The following is a 23725-nucleotide window of genomic DNA, read 5'->3' as shown; positions in this document are numbered from 1 at the left end:
ATAGACCTAGATCCCTCAAAAGGTTAAAAACTACGATACTAGTTGACAACCTCGTAACAATGCAGTTCTTCTCGGGCAGTCTTTATACCCTTTCGCAAGCGAGGAGCCTCCACCCTACACAAAAATGGCGAGAGCGGCGTCACGCGTAGCCCCTCACGCTGAAAGGCCGCAAGGCCCCCGCCACATTCTCTCCACCTTTCCACTCCTGACCCCGGAAGGACTCCGCCCCCGCGGCCAGCGGCTCCTCGGCGCTGGGCTGCGGCTGGGAAGCAGAAGTGGGCCGGCGGCACCTGGCCTGTAGCTCCAGGTACAAGGGTGGAGGCCGGCGGGCGTGTGGGCGAGTGGGGTCGCGTATCCGCCGGGGCGAGGCGGCGGGGCGGGGCGGGGTGGGGCGTGGTGGGGCGCTCGCCGGAGCCCTGGCCTTGGCCCTCGGGAATCCCAGTGCGGGTCAGGGAACCGAAAGCCAGAGAAGTCCGCCCGCCCGACGGAGGCCCGCTGGGGGAGCGCTGAATCAGGGTGGGCTTCCGACTGCCCAGAGCCCACCCTGCTGAGGGCCTGGACGGGCGAGCCCAGCGAGAGTCCCCTTTTCTCGTCCCTTGGTTAAAAAAAAAAAAAAAAAAAAAAACACTGCCAGAGATAGTGCTGTGGGGGTCGCGGGTGAGGGTCCTGTTGGAGGTAGGGCCGCTCGCCTGGTCCATGTTTTTGCGTGAATGCCAGTGGTTTGAGCAGGGTGTGGTTTTTAAATGGGGGAAGATACTCTTTGCAGGTGCTTTCAGGGAATAGTAAAGCACCGGGATGATTGTGGCCTCAGGGCCCTTTTGTAAACAGTTGCTCCACATTTATATTGTGGAGGGAGGACTCCAAAAGATCTTGCTCTTGCACACACTTTTATTATTGTTATTTTATCGTTATTGCGACTGTTTTTGCTGTATTTTACTCAGTTCAGGTGTATGAGTTTATGCTTCACATCAATTTGGGGCGGGAGGGAGTTTAGACTTTCATTGTTGCTTAAATTATAAAGTCCAAGCTGTAGAATAGAATTTTAAGGTGCTTCAGAAACACACTATCACACATTTTTAGCTCTCCAGCGGTTAGATGGAGAGAAGCAGTAATGTTACATAATAAGTGTTTTTGGTGACGCTTTAGAGCTTTCTACGAATTTGTATAATAAACTACCTTCGTGTTTAATTTAATTAGTATTTCTAGAAGCAACTGAAATGATTAATTTTTAAAAGTTATCCAGTTATTAATTATTAAGTTTTGAATCACTTTCTGTACTGTCGGTGCAGAGTCCAACTCAGGGTTGAGACTTGAGATCATGAACTTTGAGATCATGACCTGAGCAGAAATCAAGGAGGCTTACTTAGCCCACTGAGCTACCCAGGCGCCCCTATAGCGTAATATTTTTGAGAAGTCATACATACAGGTGCTTTAAAAATCAAATATTAGAGAAGACTTATAATGAAAAGGAATGATTCCCTGCACAACCTTATAGCCCTAATCTCATGCTCCAGAGGACCATTTTTCTCATGTTCAATTTCCTTTGTATTTCTCAGTAATATGTTTATGTCATAGTTTGTTGTTTGGAATAAGTGTACTTCAACCAGAATTATACTGTGTCTAGGGGCGCCTGGGTGGCTCAGTCAGTTAAATGTCCAACTTCGGCTCAGGTCATGATCTCACAGTCCGTGAGTTCAGGCCCAGCGGTGGGGCTTTCTGCTGACAGCTCAGAGCCTGGAGTCTGCCTCGGATTCAAAACATTAAAAAATAAAAAGGAAAAAAAAGAATTATATTGGTCTAAACATTGTCATTAGAATATGTGTGAAGGGGGGGATTAAGTTTACACTCTGTGAGTGTCACTAGTAGAGAATAAGGTAAGCGTCAGCAGTAATCTACCGGCAGTATTACTATGTTTTACTTGAAAGGATACCACTACTTAATCAGTGGTTTTGGTGCTTGTCTGGAAAAAAAAAAGATTAACAGGAAAGGGTCATCTACTGGAGTCTACAAAGAGCACAGAGGTATATGCAGAAATAAGGGACTGGAAGTATAGCCAATAAGCTTTTTTTTCCTTTCTTTTATTTTTTGAGCAGGGAGCATGTTGGAAAGCAGGGGAGTGGCAGAGGGAGAGGAAGAGAAAGAATCTTAAGCAGGCTCTATGCCCAGTGAGGAGGGTCGATATCACAACCATGAGATGATGACCTGAGTTGAAATTGAGTCAGACTGAGCCACCCAGCAGCCCCTAGCCAATAAGCTTTTATAGAGAGATTGCTAATGATTTTTATTTTCTCTTTAGTAATGCTTATATAGCCCTGTTCAAGGAAAAGAAATACTAATTTGGTAGTTGTAAACGTTCTGGCTCCTGGAAAAGCCTACCCTCTGGTGTACCAGAAACTGGTCTCAGGCTTTTAATTGGCCTAGATAAAATATTCCTTAGGTTCCATTAATTTTCTGTTCACCAGGCAGCCTTTTTAACTTAGGAATTTAGCTCCTACAATTTATTTTTAATGTTTTTAAAATTTATTTTGAAAGAGAGAGAGAGAGAACGTGAGCAGGGGAGAGGCAGAGAGAGAGGGAGAGAGAAAAAGCTGCCTCCTCGAGTCAGCACAGAGCAGGGCTCCGTGTAGGGCTTGTACTCATCAACTGTGGGTTCATGTACCTGAGCTGAAATCAAGAGTCGGACGCTTAACCGACCGAGGCCCCCAGGCGCCCCCAGCTCCTTCAGTGTTTTATCTCAGAGAGGGTATGTTTTGATGACATATATGATTATTTTTTTGCTAGTGTATTTCCTTATTATAAGTGAGCAAATATGTAAGCTAAATTATACATCAGTACCATGTGAATTTGTTTATTGTGTGTCTTGCTGGGTATGCAGATAAAATTGAGTTTCTGGCTTTGAAAAACATAGACCCACACCCTGAACCATCATGTTTCTGTGACCGTTCTGTGAAAGACCTTTAAGGGCCTTTCTGAGAGATAGCTGCTTTCTCTGTAGAGACATCTGACTTCTCTTTCTTTGGTTTCAATAGAAATAGGCAATAAAACAATATTAAAATTTCATAGCATGTATGTAGCTTTCTTTGAAGATCTTTAAAATGGACTGGTAGGAGAGTAAGTGCATGCGTTCTGAAGTTCAGTGAACTGAGATCACTTTTTAGCCCCAGGAGTCATGGTTTTAAGCTGATTCCTTTCAGTACCTGTACCTCCTGTTATTTGAAGGAAATAAGTGAGAAGAAATAGGTTTTAAATTTTATTTAAAAGCTGAAATGTTGGGGCACCTGGGTGTCTCGGTTTAGCATCTGACTCTTGATTTCCACTCAAGGGTCATGATCTCATGGTTTCTGAGCCGTAGCCCCGCATTGGTCTCTACGCTGACAGTGGGTAGCCTGCTTGGAATTCTAGCTCTCTCTCTCTCTCCCATCCCCCTCCCCAAAATAAATAAATAAACTTAAATAAAATAAAAATAAAAGCTGAAATGTTTATTTAACTAGAAAAGAGAGAATCTAGAACCAGTAATTTTCTAAGAAAAATGTGCTATTTGAACTCATAGTTCAACTCTAACTCATTTTCTTTTTGGGTGCTTTGACGATTAATAAACTTTTAGCTCAAGTAAATTTGGCTCATGGTTTTCTTCAGGGAAGTATATCATGAATATCATGAACTGCAAAAAGGAAACACTGATAGAGTTAAATTTTTAATTTGTATCTTTCATTTAGTGGCTAATATGTTTTTATGTTTCATTTAATGAAGGTTATAAGAGGAGTCATGTCAGAAGAAACAGTAAAGGAATCACAGTTTTCCTTGAAGACTGCAGTCCTGAGAGTGTTTGATCTTCCTCTGTCTTGGTACTATTCTCTCTCCCAGGTAAACAAACAAACATGAAGTTGAATAATAAGTTTATTGCTCAGAGCATAGTATTTTATTTATAGTATTTAAACTTCAGTTCAGGTTTTAAATGGTTCGAAGTGTTTACTAAGGCAGTTTAGGGACGCAGGGGTGGCTCAGTCAGTTAAGTGTCCAGCTCTCGGTTTCAACTCAAGTCATGATTTCATAGTTAATGAGTTTGAGCCCCACATCAGACTCTGTGCTGGCAGCAGAGAGCCTGCTTAGGATTCTCTCTTTCTCCACTCTCCCTTTCTCTTTGCTCTTCCCCGACTGGTGCGGGCACATGCGAGTGTTCTCTCTCAAAATAAAAAAAAAATAAAAAAGCTTTAAAATGTTTATTAATGTAGTTTAAGACTCATTTGGTTTTTATTTCGTGGCTTTTAATTATTGTATTCATAACTTTTAAAAGGTGACTGTATTACTTAAAAAAAAAAAAAATAGTCCTGAGGCACCTAGCTGGCCAGTTGAAAGAGCAAGTGACCTTGATCTTGGGGATGTGAGTTCTGGTCCCATGCTGGGTGTAGAGATTCCAAACATATAGACATACATACCTAAAGAAACAAACAAACAAACTTAAAAATAAATAGTCCTCTTTAAGTGAATTTACATAGTCCATTAAAATTATTTTCAGTAATGGGGTGCCTAGGTGGCTTATAAGGTCAGTTGAGCATCTGACTTTTGATTTTAGGTCTTGATTCCAGGGTTGCAGGATCAAGTCCCACGTTGGACTCTGGGCTGAGTGTGGAATGGAACGTGCTTGGGATTCTTTCTCTCTCCCTCTGCCCCTCTCTCCTCTCATGCTTTCTCTCTCTCAAATCAAAATAAAATTAAAAAAAATTAATTTCAGTGAATTATGTTACTGAAGTACACCTGTTCTCGTTATTACACTCCTTTAATTTTAGTTTTGTTTCATAGAGGTAAAATCTTCATGACACAAAATTACCATTTTAGCCATCATAAAATATGCAGTTCAGTAGCATTAGGTACATTGTAGTATAACCAATCTTTGGAACTCATCTTGCAAATCTGAAACTGAATAAGCCATTAAATAGCAACTCCATTCTCCCTCTGTTTCTATGAATTTGGCTACTCTAGGTACCTCATAAATGGAATTTTATAATGTTTTTCTTTGGGGGACTGGCTTATTTTCCTTAGCATAATATCCTCAAGGTTCATCCATTATATAGCACATCAGAATTTCTTTCTTTTCCCAGATTGAATAGCATTTGATTTTATGTATACACTACATTTTGTTTATCTGTTCATTCATCATGGGTCATTTGCGTTACTTCCATCCTTTGGCTATTGTGAATAGTAGTGTTATGAATATCTATTCAAGTCCCTGCTTTCAGTTCCTTTGGATATACACTTAGAAGCGAAATTGCTGGATCATATGGTAATTCTATTTTTAATTTGTTGAGGAACTGGCATATTGATTTCCATAGTGGCTCTTCCATTTTTCATTCTACCAGCAGTACACTAAGGTTCCCATTTCTCCACATTCTCACCAACACTTGTTAATTTTTAGGTGTTTTTTTGATGGTAACCACCTTAAGAGGTCTGAGTCAGTATCTCATTATGGTTTTGATTTGTATTTTCCTAATGATTAGGGAATCCCATGTGGATGGGACAGTCCCTTTATTTATTTATTTATTTATTTATTTTTAATGTTTTATTTATTTTTGATACAGAGAGAGACAGAGCATGAGAGGGGGAGGGGCAGAGAGAAGGAGACACAGAATTTGAAGCAGTCTCCAGGCTCTGAGCTAGCCGTCAGCACAGAGCTTGATGCGGGGCTCGAACCCACAAACGTGAGATCTGACCTGAGCCGAAGTCGAATGTTTAACCGACTGAGCCACCCAGGCGCCCCCCCCTTTATTTTTAATAATCGTTCCTAATGCAATTCGTACTTCATTGTACTAAAGAAAAAGGTACATGTGACAAGTAGCATTTAGTTCATTAAAGCTACACCATATTTCATTAAATCCAAGATGATCATTTTTTACATTTCCATGTTTGTAAAACTTGCTTACGTGTTAAAATGAGTAGTATCTCAGATGGGAGGAATATAGTGTAAATTTACATGTATATAGGGAAGGATGTGGCACAGATAAGCTGTATGAGAAGAATAGTAATAATGACCTAGTGTTCACTGTTTGAGATATTATTTATGTCCTTTATATATAAAATGTCTGTAATTCTCAAAGTAACCCTGGAATTTGGATACCATCTCCATGTTACAGATCTGGAGGCTTCAAGAGCTTAATTAACTTGTCTAAAAGTATATATAATAATGTGAGATTTTAACTTGTACCTCCTTCATTCTCAAATCCATTTTTTCTCTTTTCCTTTCTCTCTCTCTCTTTTAAGATTATTCAGTTTTTGAGAGAGAGAGAGAGAGAGAGAATGCAAACGAGTGAGCTAGCAAGGGAGGGACAAAGAAAAAGGGGTAGAGAGGATCCAAAGCAGGCTCTGTGCTGACAGCAGAGAGCCCTATGTGGGGCTCAAACTCATGAACCGTGAGGTCATGCCCTGAGCCAAAGTCGGACACTTAACCTACTGAGACACCCAGGCACCCCATCTCTCTACCTTGTTTCCTTTTTCAGAACTATATGCTTAAAAGAAAAATTGACAAATATGGGAAAGAATTAAAGAGAAAATAAAAATTACCAACAGTTCCTCTATAAAAGCTTATTTGCTATATTTTTCTAGGTCTTTTATTTTTGCATGTATCTCTCCCCACCATGCCCCACACTCCATCCCCACTGCCCTGTTCCTCTCCACCACTTGAGATTATAAATCTCAAATTTTGAGCATTTTCTGTCATTAGAAATGCTTTATGAATATACATGTACTATAGCTTATTGAACATTTCTGTTTTTGTGTTTGTGGTTTGTTTCAATGTTATGAATCTTTGTCCAATTTTTAGATTTCATTAAGGTAGATTATTGAATCTAAAGTTTGGCATTCTTTTATTTGTTTATGTTATACCATTTGGATGACATTTAAAAAGATTTCCAAGAGTGATTGTGTGACTTAGTTGGTTAAGTGCCGACTCTTGATTTTGGCTCAGGTCATGATCTCACAGTTCTTGAGTTCAAGCCCTGCATTGGGCTCTGCACTGACAACACAGAGCCTGCTTGGGATTCTCTCTCTTTCTTTCTCTCTCTCCCTCCGTCTCCCTCCCTCTCCCTCTCTCCCTCCCCCTGACCCCCCACCCAAAATACATAAATAAACTTTAAAAAACATAAAAAGACTTCCAGATGGACATAGCTGCATCCACTGTATGTAAAGCACTATGCTAGACATTTTATATTAGGTACATTTACAAACTCATTTAATCCCTGAAGTGATCCTAAAGTAATATTATTCTTTAAAATATATTATTTGAACAGCAATTACACTTATATGGTTCACAAATAAAAACCACATACACACAGAAGTATTTGACTCTATCTCATTTCCCATCCACTCCCTGTAGGTAATCATGTGGATTTTTTAAATATCTTTTAGGGTTTCCTTATGCACATTTCAGCAAAAGCAGTTATATACTCCTCTTCTTATAAAAGGGAGCATACTACCTATGTTCCTGTGTACTTAGAAAATTTCCTGGAGATCTTTCCATATTAATATATGTAGATTTTTATTTGTTTGTTTTCTTTCATTCCTACAGCTACATAATATTCCTTTTTTCTTTTTTAAACTTTTTTATTTTTTTAATTCTTTTTTTACATTTATTTATTATTGAGAGACAGAGAGCATAAATAGGGGAGGGGCAGAGAGAGAAGGAGACACAGAATCAGAAACAAGCTCCAGGCTCTGAGCAAGCTGTCAGCACAGAGCTTGACGCAGGGCCGGAACCCATGAACCACAGATTGTGACCTGAGTCGAAGTCAGTCACTCAACTGACTGAGCCACCCAGGTGCCCCTTTAATGTTTATATTTGAGAGAGAGAGAAAATGAGTGAGCGGAGGAGTGATAGAGGGAGACAGAGACAGAATCTGAAGCAGGCTTCAGGCTTTGCACTGTCAGCACAGAGCCCAAGGAAGGGCTTAAACTCACAAGCCATGAGATCATGACCTGAGCCCAAGTGGGATGCTTAACCAACTTAGCCACCCAGGCACTCTTTTTCATTTCTTTCTCTTGTTTTGTTTATTTATTTTTGAGAGAGAGAGAGAGAGAGAGAGAGAGAGCATGCACTTATGCACACAAATCAGGGAGGGGTGGAGAGAGAGGGAAGCACAGAATCTGAAGCAGGCTCCAGGCTTTGAGCTATTAGTGGAGGGCCTGATGCAGAACTCGAACCCATGAACTGTGAGATCGTGACCTGATTTGAAGTTGGATGCTTAACCAACTGAACCACCGAGGTGCCGCTACATAATATTTCTATATGTGAACATTTGTGTTGTTTCTGATCTTGTACTGTTACAAACAGTGCTGTAGTGAGAAAGTTTGATATATTTCAATTCATACAGGCATAGCCATAGGATACAGGTATAGGCGTAGGATAAATTTTTATTTAGACTTTGGATTTCTGGGCCAGAGAGTAAATGTATTTGAATTTTGGTAGATACTCCTAAATTACCCTCTGTAGGAATAATATTATTTTGTACTTCCCAAATTTTGGAGTTTTTGCCAGTTTGAAAGTTGAAAATGGTATTTTATTCATGGTTCTTATTTATTTTATTATTTTTTTTTATTTTAGAGAGAGAGAGAGTATACACATGAGTGAGGAAGAGGGAGAGAGAATCTTTTTTTAAAAATTTTTAAATGTTTATTTATTTTAAAAAATGTTTTAATGTTTTATTTATTTTTGAGAGAGAGAAAGACAGCATGAGCAGGGGAGGGTCAGAGAGAGAGGGAGACACAGAATCTGAAGCAGACTCCAGGCTCTGAGCTAGCTGCCCGCACAGAGCCTGACATGGTGCTCGAACTCACGAACTGTGAGATCATGACCTGAGCCAAAGCCAGATGCTCAACCAACTGAGCCACCCAGGCGCCCTTATTTATTTTTGAGAGACAGAGAGGGGGGAGGGGAGAGGGGGGGGGGGAGAGAGAGAATATCCTAAGCAGGCTCTGCACTGTCAGCTCAGAGCCTGACATGGTGTTTGATTCCACGAAACAGGAGATGATGAACTGACCTGAGATCAAGGGTTGGAAGCTTACCTGACTGAGCCACTCAGGTGCTCCAAAGCTCAGAGTTCTTGTTTGGACAGTTCTGTAATTTTAGACTTATATTGATTTTTTAAAAATATGTTTTCAACATTTGTACACAGAGTGTGTGTGAGCATGAGCGGGAGTGGGGCAGAGAGAGAGGGGGACAGAGGATCCAGAGTGAGCTCTGTGCTAATAGTAGAGAGCCCAATGTGCACTTGCACTTGAACCTGAACCACAAAATCATGACCTGAGCCGAAAGTGGAACTGCAACTGACTGAACCACCCAGGTGCCCCAGATTTTTATTTTGTGAGAAAAGACATGTAAGATTTTTTTGTTCATTAGTTCATCCTCCAAAAATTGAGAAGCCGTGTTGGATGCAATTCAGTTATATAATTAATTGCATAGTGAGATATGTCATTGGTGTGACTATAGTAATTATATGATATATAACATGGATGGATTTAAACACTTTCTACAATGCATCTTGTGTAATCTTGCATCTTGTGTAATCTTTGGCAGGTTACTTAATCTCTTTGAAGCCAACTTATCATGTCTGACATCTATAATAAAAATGAAAGAGCACCCCAATAAATGTTGACTCCTATTATAGTTCCCTGTGTCATTTATTTAAGGAATAATACACTTTCCAAGTATTTGTTTTTTCTTTTAATGAATACATATCCTAGGGGCACCTGCCTGGCTCAGTTGGTAGAGCATGTGACTCTTGCTCTTGGGGTTGTGAGTTCAAGTCCCACATTGGATTTAGAGCTTGCTTAGGGATAAAATCTTTAAAAAATAATGAATACATACTTTAAACAAAATACTTAAGTCTCTTTTGCTTCTGTGATTTTCTTAAGGATTACTTTGGTACATTACTGTGTATCATGTTAATACAAGCAGATTGTATTTTTCATCTGGCAACCACAACATGGAGTGCTAAGTAGTTTAGTTGATTCTCCAAATTCAGAGTGTTAAGTGAGAAAGACAAAGCACTTAAAAATAAAAATCTATCTAAATGCATTGTGGCATTCTGAATTAGTCCTGGAATAGAAAAAGAACATTAGTGGAAAAAATGGTGAAATCAGAATAAAGTCTATAATTTAGTTAATAATATTGTAGTAGGGGCACCTGGGTGGTTCAATTGGTTAAGCATCCGACTCGGTTTCAGCTCAGGTCATGATCTCAGTTTGTGGATTTGAGCCCCATGTTGGGCTCTGCACTGACAGCACTGAGCCTGCTTGGGGTTCTTTCTCCTTCCCTCTCTCTCTCTCTTTCTGCCCTCTGTTCCCGCTCATGCACTTTCTCACACTCTTTCATTAATAAATAAATAAATAAGTAAATATTGCAATATTAAACAATATTGTACTAATGTTAATTTTTTAGTTTCTACAAGAGTACTGTGGTATAAGATGTTAATATCAGGAAAATATTAAGTGATGTGTATATAGAAAATCTACAAACTTTGCACCTTTTTCTCAATTTAAAGTTATTTCAAACTAAGATATTTAACATTTTTAAAATTAACATTAAATAATCACTCACATTTTTGAATGCCTGTTATGTGTCAGATATTACTTTATGTATGTTATCTCTATTCACAACAACCCTATGAGGAGATGTTACTCCTGTTTGTTGAGAGTTTACAGTTTGTATGCAGTGTGTTCTAGTTATCAGAGAGATTCATTCAAAGTATATTTGTTAAGCCTCTGCTGTGTTTCAGTCCAGATATAAAGTGGTGAGCAAGACCTAGATATAGTCCCAGCCTTCATTGAGCTTAGGTCCTCAGTAAAGTTTATGGGAACAACCCCCTCCGCACCCAAAAGGTGTTGTAAGTACTGTGTTTGAGGAATAGATCAACTTAGTTCTAGGAAGAAGTTATGTGGAGTAAAGGGAACTAAAGTTATTGGAGCAAGAGACTTGTGTATGACTAATTATTCTTTGTCTTCCAGAGAACATTGGCAAGAGCATTTAACAATGGCATCAGGTTATGGAATGGGGAGGATTGTGAAATTTGAGCATATGGAGTAGTGTTCTTTTCCTTTCTATTCTCAGTGTCTAGGCCATAAATGGATGCTCAATTCATGTCGAATGAATAGGAAATTTATCTAGTTTTCATATGTCTGGAGGTGACGAAATGGTCTATATCGCCTCAAAAAACCCCTCTGAATTTTAGGATTCTGGACGCTGTATTTCCAGTGGTCTAAGAAATGCTATAAAAAGTAATTGACCTTCCTCTGGGGAGAAGAAAGTAACAAAACAAGAAATGATAGGCAGGAGTAATACTGGAGACTTTCAAACCTCATGTAGATTACTTAGGGTAAACATCTTTCTTTGAGAAATTTGTTGTTTTGTCATGGAAAAGGTTTCTTTTTTCATGAGACTAGGACTGTAAACTTCAGTGGGTTTTTATATGTACAGGTATTATATAAACAGAACTTGGATCTTAATAAAAGTGAATTGATTTTATTGTTTTCGAGTTTATATATTAATAAAACACATTATATGCCTGATGGAGTAGCTTTGATTTTGTGTTTATTTATTTATTTACTTCACGCCTAGTGAGGAGCCCAATGTGGCACTTGAACTCACAACCCTGAGATCAAGACACTTAACTGGCTGAGCCACCCAGGGACCCCTTAACTTTGTAGTTTTAGTTCTTAATAGTTCTCTAACTTCAGCGCCCTTGGAAATAGTAGAACTAACAGTTTAAGTAGACACGATCACGTAGGTGTGACTGGGCCTGGTTAATGGATTATTTTCATGAATGGAGGTCTTAATTTTGTTATCTTACATTTACTTCTGCAGTAAGTAATCTTTACATTTGATCTAAGATTAATATTTTTTGGTCATGAGGTCATGGCAGTTTATAAAATATATTGAAAATTAAAATATTCTTAATAATAGAGTTCTTTTTACATTTAATTTAAAAATATTAAAAAATTTCTTTAAGATTTTATTTTTGAGTAATCTCTACATCTAACATGGGGCTTGAACTTGCAACCCTGAGATCGAGTGTTGCCCGCTCCACTAACTGAGTCAGCCTGGTACCCCAATAATAGAGCTATTTTTAGAGTTTATTTTATTATTGGATCTTTAGCATCCAAAATCGAGGAACTGCTGTTTTTTCCCAAATCTCATTTAGTTGCTGTTAACACTGAAGATATGGTTCCAGAGTGAAAAACATAGAAACAGAAATAAAAATTTGCTGATGCCTGTAGTAGAGACATTGCTTAAGAGAATGGTTATTTTTTTAAACTTTTTTAAAAAATGTTTTATTTATTTTTGATACAGAGAGAGACAGAGCATGAGAGGGGGAGGAGCAGAGAGAGAAGGAGACACAGAACCGGAAGCAGGCTCCAGGCTCTGAGCCAGCTGTCAGCACAGAGCCTGATGCGGGGCTTGAACCCACGAATGTGAGATCTGACCTGAGCCGAAGCCGGAGGCTTAACCGACCGAGCCACCCAGGCACCCCAAGAGAATAGTTATTTTTTAAAAAATGTGTGTTGGGGTGCCTGGGTGGCTCAGTCAGATAAGCATCTGACTTTGGCTCTGGTCATGATCTCATGGTTTGTGGGTTCGGGCCCTGTGTCAGGCTCTGTGCTGACAGCTCAGAGCCTGGAGCCTGTCTTCAGATTCTGTGTCTCTGTCTCTGACCCACTCCTGCTCACACTGTCTCTCTCTCTGTCTCTCAAAAAAAAAAAAAAGAAAACATTAGAAAAATGTTTACTTATTTTTGAAAAAGACAGAGAGCGAGCACAGGTGAGGGGCAGAGAGAGAGAGAGGCAGAGAGAATCCTGAGCAGGCTCTGTGCTGTCAGCGCAGGGCCTGACATAGGGCTCAAACTCACGAACTGTGAGATCATGACCTGAGCTGAAGTTGGACCCTTAACTGACTAAGCCAACCAGGTGCCCCAATTCTTTATTTTTCTTAAATTTTTTTTTTGAGAGAGAGAGAGATAAAACAAGCACAAAGGGGCAGAGAAAGAGGGAGACAGAATCTGAAGCAGACTCCAGACTCCGAGCTGTCAGCACAGTGCCCAGTGTAGGGTTCAAACCCATGAACCGCGAGATCATGACCTGAGCCAAAGTTGGACGCTTAACTGACTGAGCCACCTAGGTGCCCCAAAGTTTTAAATTTTTTAATGTATATTTATTTTGAGAGAGAGAGAGGCAGAGCACAAACAGGTGACAGAGAGAGGTGGAGACACAGAATCTAAAGCAGGCTCCAGGTTCTGAGCTGTCAGCACAGAGCCCGATGCAAGGCTTGAACTTGTGAAATGCGAGATCATGACCTGAGCCTAAGTTGGATGTTCAACCGACTAAGCCACCCTGGCACCCCTCTTGTTGTGCTTCTAATTTGATTTTTCCTGGTGACCAGTAATGTTGAACATACTTTCAAACACTAACTTGCTATGTGTAAGTCTTCTTTGTTGTTGTGTCTGTTCAGAGCTTTTGCCCATTTTTTAATTGGGTTTTTTGTTATCTTAATAAGTTTTGAGAATTCTTTATATACTCTGGGTACAACTCCTTTTCAGATAATATGATTTACAACTATTTTCTCCTAGTCTATAGATTATTCTACTTCTAAACAGTGCCTTTTATTTAATTTTTATTTATATAAATATGTATATTATTTTACTTTTATTTTTAGAGAGAATGAGTGAGTGGGGGAGAGGGGCAGAGAGAGAGAAGGAGATAGAGAGAGAGACTGAGAAGGGAGAAAGACGGGGCGGGGGAGAGAAAAAATCCCCTGCAGGCTCCATGTTCAGTGCGGAGCCCCGTGTGGGTCTTGATCCCACAACCCTGGGATCATGACCTAAGCTAAAATCAAGAGTCGGATGCTCAACCTACTGAGCCCCCCACCTAAGTGCCCCTATTTATTTGTTTGTTTGAGAGCGAGAGCGAGCATGTGCATGAGCTGGGCAGAGGGGCAGAGGGAAGAGAGGGGCAGAGGGGCAGAGGGAAGAGAGGGGCAGAGGGAAGAGAGGGGCAGAGGGAAGAGAGGGGCAGAGGGGCAGAGGGAAGAGAGGGGCAGAGGGAAGAGAGGGGCAGAGAGAAGAGAGGGAATCTCAAGCAGGCTCCATGCTCAGTGTGGGCTCCCAGAGGGGCTCAATCTCAGGACTGCAAGATCATGACCTGAGCCCAAATCAAGAGTTGAATGCTTAACTGACTGAGCCACCCAGATGTCCCCTTTTTAAATTATTATTTTATTTTTTTAAACAGTGCCTTTAAAACATTTTTTTTAATGTTTATTTTTGAGAGAGAGACAGAGCACAAGGTGGGCAGGGCAGAGAAAATGAGACACAGAATCTGAAGCAGGCTCTAGGCTCTGAGCTGTCAGCACAGAGTCCTATATGGGGCTCGAACCCATGAACCATGAGATGATGACCTGAGCCAACGTCCGATGCTTAACCAACTGAGCCCCCCAGGTGCCCCTTTAAACAATGCCTCTTAAAGAGCAGAAGTATTTTGATTCTGAAGTTCATTTGTCAACTTTTCTTTTTTAAAAATATGAATCAGGCTCTTCATGTCATCTCTAAGAGATATTTGCCCAAAGTTCACAAAGATTTTCTCCTATGCTTTCTTCTAGAACTTTTATACTTTTAGGATTTATGTTCTTATAGTGTTAAGTTTATGATCTGTGAATTAATTATTGTATATAGTGTGGAATAAATACAGCCTGTAATCTTTTGGAATTGGCTTTTTTCACTTCACATAATACATTTGCAATTCATTCACATTGTTGTGCATCTGAATATTATGTCCTTTTTTATTGCTTAGTATTCTATTGTATGGATGTAACATTAGCCATTTATCTGTTGAAGGAAACCCAGTTAGTTTCTGAGTTTGGGTGATTTCACAATTACATAGATTTTCTGTTTTCTTCTAAAAGTTTCTTTTTCAAGTTTCCTTTTTACTTTCAACAAAAATAGATTAACTGTATTTGTGCACGTTTATTTCTGAATTCTGTTGTACTGATCTATATGTCCATAACAATACCACATTCTTTTAATTATTGTAGCTTTATTGTTAAGTCTTGATTTTGGCTGGAGTATGTTCTCCAACTTTGTTCTTTTTCAGAGTTATTTCGGTTATCCTACTTACTCTGCCTTTCTTTAATTAAAAAAATTTTTTTATGTTTTTTATTTATTTTTGAGAGACAGAGAGAGACAGTGTGAGCAGTGGAGGGTCAGAGAGGGAGGTACAGAATCTGAAGCAGGCTCCAGGCTCTGAGCTGTCAGCACAGGACCCAACACAGGGCTCGAACCCACAAACTGTGAGATCATGACCTGAACCGAAGTCAGACGCTCAACCGACTGAGCCGTCCAGACACCCCCTTTTTTTTAAATAATAAACTACCAATATCTACAAAAGTTTTTGCTGGGATTCTGATTATTTTCTGTTGATCAAATTGGAGAGAATGACATTTTAAAATCCATAACCATGATGTATCTCCTTTTATCTTTGTTGATTTCCTTGATCAGAGTTTTAACTGAGTTTGTTAAATTTTCTCTAAGTATTTTTTCCTTTTTCTTTTACTTGGTGCAGTTATAAGTAGAATTGCTTGTTTATTTTTAATGTTTATTTTTGAGTGAGAAGGAGCGTGCACGTGAACTGAAGAGGGGCAGAGAGAGAGAGGGAGACAGAGGACGTAAAGCAGGCTCCACACTGTCAGCGGAGAGCTCAGTGCAGGGCTTAAACTCACTAACTGAGATCATGACCTGAGCTAAAGTCAGATGCTTAACTGATTAGACCACCTAGGTGCCCCAGTAGTATTGCTTTTTAGTTTTCAAATTCCAGTTGCTTATTGCTGTCATTGATTTTGTAGCCTTTTTACTTATCAGTTCTAGGAGATAATTTTGGGTAGATTCTTTGGGATTTTCCATGTAGACAATCAGGTTGTCTGTAAATAGAGGCAGTTTTACTTTTTCTTTTTCAATGTGTATTTCTTTTATTCTTTTCTCTTGACTTTTGGTGCTGGGTGTTACTTCCAGTATGATCTTGGTTCTGGTCGCTGCAGGCATTCCTTGGCTGTGGCAGCATAACTGTAATCTCTGTCTCCCTCTTTCTGTATGTGTCCTTTAATCCTGTGTAAGGACACTCATTAGACTTATGGTCCACCTTAATCCAATGTGATATCATCTTGATTCTTACCTTAATTACAACAACAAAGATTTTATTTTTAAATAAGGTCAAATTATTTTTTCTTTTTTTCTTTCTTTCTTTCTTTTTTTTTTTAATGTAGGCTCCATGCCCTGCATGGAGCTGAATACCGGGCTTGAACTCACAACCCCCTGAGATCAAGACCTGAGCTGAGATCAAGAGTCAGATTCTTTTTTTTTAAATATCTTTATTTTATTTTTGAGGGAGAGAGACAGAGTGAGCAGGGGAGGGGCAGAGAGAGAGAGGGAGATACAGAATCCAAAGCAGGCTCCAGGCTCTGAGCTGTCAGCACAGAGCCCAATGTGGGGCTTGAGATCATGACCTGAGCCAAAGTCGGATGCTTAACTGACTGAGCCACCTATGTGCCTCACATATGATCATATTCTGATATTCAAGGTGAACATCAATTTTGAGGGGACTCTATTTAATGCACACACCTTCTAATCCTAATTTGCTGGGAGTTTTTAAGAAATCATGAGTGATATTGAATATTTTCAAATGTTCTTTTTAAATTTTTTTTTATTTTTAAGTTTATTTATTTTGAGAGAGACAGTGAATGGGGGAAGGGCAGAAGGAGAGGGAGAGAGAATCCTAAGCAGGCTCCATACTGAGAGCTCAGAGCCCAATGTGCTCCTGAGATCATGACTTGAGCTAAAACCAAGAGTCAGACACTTAACTGACTGACCATCCAGGTGCCCTCAAATGTTCTTTTTGAATCTATTGAGATTATATTTTGGCTTTTCTTCTTGGTGTGCTATTATAGTAAATTACATTGATTTTTGAATGTTGAACCAGATTTGCATTCCTAGGATATACAGGACTTGGTTGTATATTGTATTCATTTTTTTTTAAGTTTGTTTATTTTGAGAGAGAATTCCAAGCAGTGCTGTCAGCGTGGAGCCTGATGTGGGGCACAGTCCCACAAACCTTGAGATCATGACCTGAGCAGAAACCAAGAATTAGAGGCTTAATTAGCTGAACCTCCCAGGCACCCTTATTGATTTATTTCATGTTGCTGGATTCAATGTGTTACTATTTTGTGAAGGACTTTTTAAAAAATATCTACATTATAGATATTAGTCTATAATTCTTTTGTAACGTCTTTGGTATGATATTAATAATAATGCTGGCTTCAGATATGATTGGGAAGTATTCCCTCATTGAATGGAATTGATATTTCTTTCTTAAATATTTGGTAAAATTTGCCCTATAGTCTTGTTAAAAGATTTTACTTAACTACATATTTGATTTCTTTAGTACATATGTAACCATAGAGTTGTTCATAGTAATCCTTTTCATATCCGTGAGATCTTTAGTGACAATGCCTCTTTCATTTCTGATTTTGGTAATATGTGTCTTTTCATCTTTTCTCACTTTCTTTCTCTCCTCTTTTGTTTTGGTCAGACTGGCTTCAGGTTTGTCCATTTTGCTGAATTTTTGTTTTTATTTTTATTTTTTGCCAAAACCAGGGAGTGAACGTATTGATTTTTTAAAATCAGCTTTTGATTTTATTGATTTAGTTTTCTTTTTCATTGAGTTCTGCCTAGTGTTTTACCTCCTGTCTTCTACTTGCTTTAGATTGGATTTGTTTTTCTGTCTTCTAGTTTCTCAAGTTAAAAACTCAGATTATGGATTTTTTACCTTACTTCTTTAATATAAGTATTTAATGCTATTTATTTCCTTTGAAAGTTAAAACTGCATCCTACAGTTTATGTCTTTTGTTCTTTTGAGGGAATAGCAAAGGGTATTGATATAGTTCATGCCCCTCCGCACAAACTCCTGTTTCCCACCCCTAGTTCTGTACCATTAGGGAGACTTAGGACTTTTACAGTCTTTTCTGTGAGTAGTGACTGGTGGAATTTGTCAAGATAAAACTGCAAAAAGTGTGGATTTCCCCCATATTTGCAGCATCCCCTCTGCTTTACCCTCTCTCACCAATGCTTATTGTTTCCACCAATTTGCCAGCCATACTAGATGAACTCTTTTTACTGATGTCCTACTGTGTTTTATCTCTGCATGCCAGTACTTACACCCTATCACTTCCTGCAGATACTTGCATCTTCTTAATTTTGGGGCCAATTGGTTGCTCTCTGTCCTCAGCATTGTGATGGGTCCAAGAAAAATTGAAAACTTGCCATTTGTCTGGCTTTTTTGATGTTATAGTTGGAAGTGACACTCTTTCCAGCCCTCTATACCCCAAGATTATAGCTTTATTTTATAGTTCTCCTGTATCTTAGGTGATTGTGTCTGTCCCCCAAGACAAATTACCTCTTGCTTTGATGTGAATACTTAGCATATACTTTTTGTGAATATATTTATCTCTATTATAACATACTGCTTGAGGCAAGCAGATCTCTGTCCTCCATATCTAGTGCTTCCTGATCAATGAAAGACATTTGATAATTGCTTTTTGAATAGAATTACAATAATTTTAATTTTAATTTTCATAGCATAGTGTGGTACTTTGTAAAATGCTGAGTAAATATTTGTTGAATAATTCATGCATAAAAGGGCTTATTTAGATAGTATTTAAAAATCAAGTCAATTCATGTTTGCTCAGATTTCCAGATATTAAAAAAAAAAACTGGTTTGTTTTAAAACTCTGAACTGAGGCACCTGGGTGGCTCAGTCGGTTAAGCAACCAACTTCAGCTCAGGTCGTGATCTCATAGTTTGTGGTTTCGAGCCCTGAATAGGGCTCTGTGTTGACAGCTCAGAGCCTGGAACCTGCTTCAGATTCTGTGTCTCCCTCTCTCTCTCTCTGCCCCTCCTCCACTCATGTGCTATTTCTCTCCCACTCAAAAATAAACAAACATTAAAAATAAATACAGGGGCACCTGGGTGGCTCAGTTGGTTAAGTGATCAACTTTGGCTCAGATCATGATCTCACAGTTTGTGGGTTAGAGTTCCCCGTCTGGCTCTGTGCTGACAGCTCAGAGCCTGGAGCCTGCTTTGGATTCAGTATCTCCCTCTCTCTCTGTCCCTCCCCTACTCATGCTCTGTTTCTCTCTGTCTCAATTATAAATAAACATAAAAAAACATAAATTAATCTGTGAATTAATCATTCCTGTAATTTAAAATCTTGCTACGATTCAGTTAGTTGCATGAATTAATCATTAGTTGTTCAACAGGTTTTAATGGAGTTGAATTATTTTGTGCTTCTTTTGACTTTTGTTGTAATACTGTTTACTTACCTAAGACTTTAAAAATTATAATACATTTAATTTGCTCTTAAAATGTCATTCAAAGAGTGACAGCTTTCATTTGAGCTGTCATCCAAAGAGTGAAATAATATTCTTTTGGTAGTAGTTAGAACTAGGTTGTCTTAAGAATAAGTTTTCCTCTGGGGCACCTGGGTGGTTCAGTTGTTTAAGCGTCTGACTTTGGCTCAGGTCACGATCTCATCACTCGTGGGTTCGAGCCCCATGTTGTGCTCTGTGCTGACGGCTCAGAGCCTGGAGCCTGCTTCGGATTCTGTGTTTCCTTCTCTCTCTGCCCCTCCCCCATTCATGCTCTGTCGCTCAATAATAAATAAATGTTAAAAGAATTAAAAATTAATAAAAATAAAAAATTAATAAAAAGAACAAGTTTTCCTCCTACATCTTTGTTTTAAGTGAACAAATATAAGAAGTTTTCTTTTAATCTAACTGCATCTTTTCCAGATAAGATTTTCGCCAGTAGCAAAAAAACTGTTTGTGGTAACTGCAGTGAGTGCTGTATCTGTAATTTTTCTGGCCCATCACTTTAAAAGAAAACGTGGAAAGAAGAAAGGAAAAATATTACCCTGGGAGCCAGAGCACCTCGTACTTGAATACACTAAAAGAGCAGCATCAGACAAAGGTATGTGGAGATAGCCGAATCGAGTCTACAGAGAAATTTTATATATAAATCATAACTGGGGTGCAGTGATTTCTGTGTTGTAGCCTCCAAAAGGTCTTTCCTTAATATTTAATTCCAAGATTATACATAATTCATTTTAGAAAGAACAGAACATACGGGTAAGTAAGCAAAGAATTAAAATCACTTGATATTCCGCTACCCAGAAGTAATGACTTATAATACATTGGCATATATCTATCCATTTCTATTTGCATTTAAGTCTATTGAGATATATAATTTTATATTATATATAAGCAACTGATGTATGTATTTTAAATAAAATTATTACACCTTTTGTAGCCTCCTTTTAAAATATTTAACAATATATAAAATGTTTTTCTAAGTCAATAAATATATTTCTGCTATTGTTTTTAATATGTATATTTAGTGTTAAATTTATAAACATATACGCTAATTTATTTAACCAGTTTCTTGTTGGTCCTTTTAGAATGTTTTCCTTTCTTTGCATATACTTGTCTGATTATTTTCTTAGTATAGAAGTAGAATTGCTGGCCTTTAAAAGACCTGTAATTTTTGTTAGAGATATGGTACATATTACCATACTGTATCCATAACAGTAACTTCTTGGGGCGCCTGGGTGGCTCAGTTGGTTAAGTGTCCAACTTCGGCTCAGGTCATGAACTAATGGTTCGTGAGATTGAGCCCCCCATTGGACTCTGGGCTGACAGTTTACACCCTGGAGTCTGCTTTGGTTTCTGTGTCTCCCTCTCTCTCTGCCCCTCACCTGCTCAAATTCTGTCTCTTTCTCTCTCTTGAAAATAAAACATTAAAAATTTTTAAGAAAAACCAATAACTTCTTGAGCATGCCAGATTTCTTATTTGAAAATTTTTAATTATTTTTAATTTATTATTTAGAATATCATATGGTTTTGTGATTAATTTTTCCAGCAATTAAATAATGAATGACTATTTTTGTGCCAACTACAGTGAACATTACAATATTGATGGCTTTCACTTAATGAGATTTTATTAGATCTCAGGCATAGTGCTAAATGCTGCATATTCACTGCATTATTTAACTTTTATAACAATCCTATGAATTTGGACTATATCCTGTGTTATTGTTTCCATTTTGGACATAAAGAAAATTGAGATGAAGAAAACTGAAGTGACCTTCTCAGGGCCATATAAGTCCCAGGAATTGAATTGAGGAGTGTCTTACCTACTGCATTAAGATAGACTGAGATACAACGTCAGCCATAGATGGGTAGATAGATGGTTAGGGGATACAGAAAAAGGAAAAAAACGAATTACAAGGTAATGCAGTAGGGACATGGGACAGATGTAATTCAGGGGAAAAAGTGCTTATATTTTGTTAATTTGTAACTTGAATATTCACAGTTGCCAGTATTTTTATATCAATTATAATAGGTCATTCAAATATCACCCTAATTAGATGAATATTTTATTCCTCATTTAGGAAGCAGATTTTAGCAGTGTTAGAAATAATTGTAAAAAGAAGTAGATTTTTAATAATGGTGTATACTTAATATATTATTTATGCAATTCAGGGAAATACGTTTTAAAGTTAGAAGCTTTCTGAAGGAATATAATGGAAATTTTGAAATTTTATCAGAAATTTATCATTGGAGTTACTGATACTTCTAATGTTATTGATGTATTTGTTTGATAGGTTCAAGTTGTTCCAGTAGTAGACAAAATTTGACATTATCTTTAAGTTCTGCCAAAGACAAAGGATCTCAGTCTTGTAACTATGCTAATGGAGGACTTTTCAGTAAATACTCAGGTTCTGCACAGAGTTTAGGCTCCGTAAGTAAAGAAAAAAATTTATTATTTTATAGGTTTGCTTTTGTGTCAATTGTTATATATTGGTTTAAATGTCATATGATTATAGGGGCACCTGGGTAGCTCAGTTGGTTAAGCGTCCATGTCCCGACTTCAGCTCAGGTCACGATCTCATGGTTCATGAGTTTGAGCCCTGCTTCAGGCTCTGCACTGACAGTATGAAACCTGCTTGGGATTCTGTCTCCCTCCCTCTTTGCCCCTCCCCCACTTGCTCTTTATCTTTCTCTCAAAATAAATAAAAATAAAACTTAAAAGAAAAAAATTTTTTTAAATGTCATATTATCATAGAGGTGCCTGGGTGGCTCAGTCAGTTAAGCGTCTGACTGGCTCAGGTCATGATCTCCCAGTTCGTGGGTTTGAGCCCCACATCAGGCTCCGTGCTGGCAGCTAGCTCAGAGCCTGGAGCCTGTCTTGGGATTCTGTGTCTCCCTCACTCTCTGACCCTCCCCTGTTCATGCTGTCTCTCTCTCAAAAATAAATAAAAACATTAAAAAAATAAAAAAAATTAATGTCTTATAATTATAGATAGCTCTTAGTATGGAAAGAACCTTAAATCATCTTGTTGAGTCTGTTTTCTTTAGGCAAGTAAAATTTTTCTTTTGCTAAATACCCAGCCAGTTTGGTTCCAGCTTTCTCTGAGTACGTGATAAGGGCACATGGGGTCCTGTAAGAATAGTGTTGATGTGGAAGTATTGCTTCAAACAAGATGTTTTTGGGGTGCCTGTGTGGCTCAGTTGGTTGACTTCCACTCAAGGCATGATCCCAGGGTCATTAGATGGAGCCCCAGGTTGAGCTCTGTGTTGAGTGTGGAGTCTGCTTAATTAAGATTCTCTCTCACTCCCTAGCCCCTTTCCCTTGCTCGGATTCTCTCTTTCTCTCTCTCTCTCTCTCTAAAATATTAAATAAAAACACACATGCACACACACACAAAACTAAACAGAAAAACAAGATGTTCTGCAAAAATGCTGGAAGATACAGCCAGACTTTATACTAGGTCACAAAATGAGCCTGTGTAGGTGAAAGTATGTGGCTTGCTGAAGCCAAGTGTGGAATTCCTCACCTTATTCTTTGAAGCATCGATACAGTATTGATTGACAAGTGAGGAATAAAATTAGTGTTTTTTTTTAATTTAATATGGTTTAAATATTTGTTAAATAGGTAGATATACACTCACTACTAAATAAAGAGGCAAAAAACTTTACAGTAATAAATATGCTCCCTATCCTCTCAGTTCCCCTTCTTAGAGACAAACAACATTAGTAATTTCTTACATCTATACTTCTGGGTGTGTATGTCTGGACTATCATGTATATTTATTATCTTAAATAGTTTACTGAACACCATATTCTGTAGTTTTCTTCTCTGTGTTGTTGGAATATCAAGCTGCCCCATTCTTAAATGCCTAAAAATACACCAAATTTTTAGAAGATGTTTATTTATTTTTTATTTTTGAGAGAGAGTATGTGTGCATGTAAACTCAAGCAAGGAAGAGGCAGAGAGAGAGGGGGAGAGAGAATCTCAAGCAGGCTCTGCGCTGACAGTACAGAGCTTGACGTAGGGCTCAGTCTCATGGACTGTGAGATCATGACCTGAACCAAATCAAGAGTCAGATGCTTAACTGACTAAACCACCCAAGTGCCCCTGTATATTTTTAAGTAGGCTCCATGCCCGACTTGAGGCTTGAACTCACAACCCTGAGACTGAGAGTCCTGTGCTCTACCGACTAAACCAGCCAGGCAACCCAGGCTCAGAGTTCTTTTAAAAAAATGTTAACATTTATTTATTTTTGAGGGACAGAGAGAGACAGAATGTGA

At 38.5% G+C, this 23725-nt stretch overlaps 1 protein-coding gene across 5 annotated transcripts in view; it reads left to right on the top strand.

The window, feature by feature from the left end:
• The first annotated feature begins 220 nt into the window (after window positions 1-220).
• Window positions 221-23725, top strand: part of MIGA1 (mitoguardin 1) — a 91759-nt gene continuing 68254 nt past the window's right edge. For all 5 annotated transcript variants that reach the window (XM_029947222.1, XM_029947220.1, XM_029947225.1 and 2 more), the window contains exons 1-4: window positions 221-307; window positions 3751-3864; window positions 19868-20045; window positions 21739-21875. In XM_029947222.1, coding sequence (XP_029803082.1) covers window positions 3766-3864; window positions 19868-20045; window positions 21739-21875 — 414 coding nt within the window. In that variant the 5' untranslated portion in view covers window positions 221-307; window positions 3751-3765. The remainder of the gene's footprint in view (window positions 308-3750; window positions 3865-19867; window positions 20046-21738; window positions 21876-23725) is intronic.

Source organism: Suricata suricatta, chromosome 8 (assembly GCF_006229205.1).
Source record: "Suricata suricatta isolate VVHF042 chromosome 8, meerkat_22Aug2017_6uvM2_HiC, whole genome shotgun sequence".
Lineage (NCBI taxonomy): Eukaryota > Metazoa > Chordata > Mammalia > Carnivora > Herpestidae > Suricata > Suricata suricatta.
Note: the sequence above shows the minus strand (reverse complement) of the source record. Positions and strands in the feature narration are given on the sequence as shown.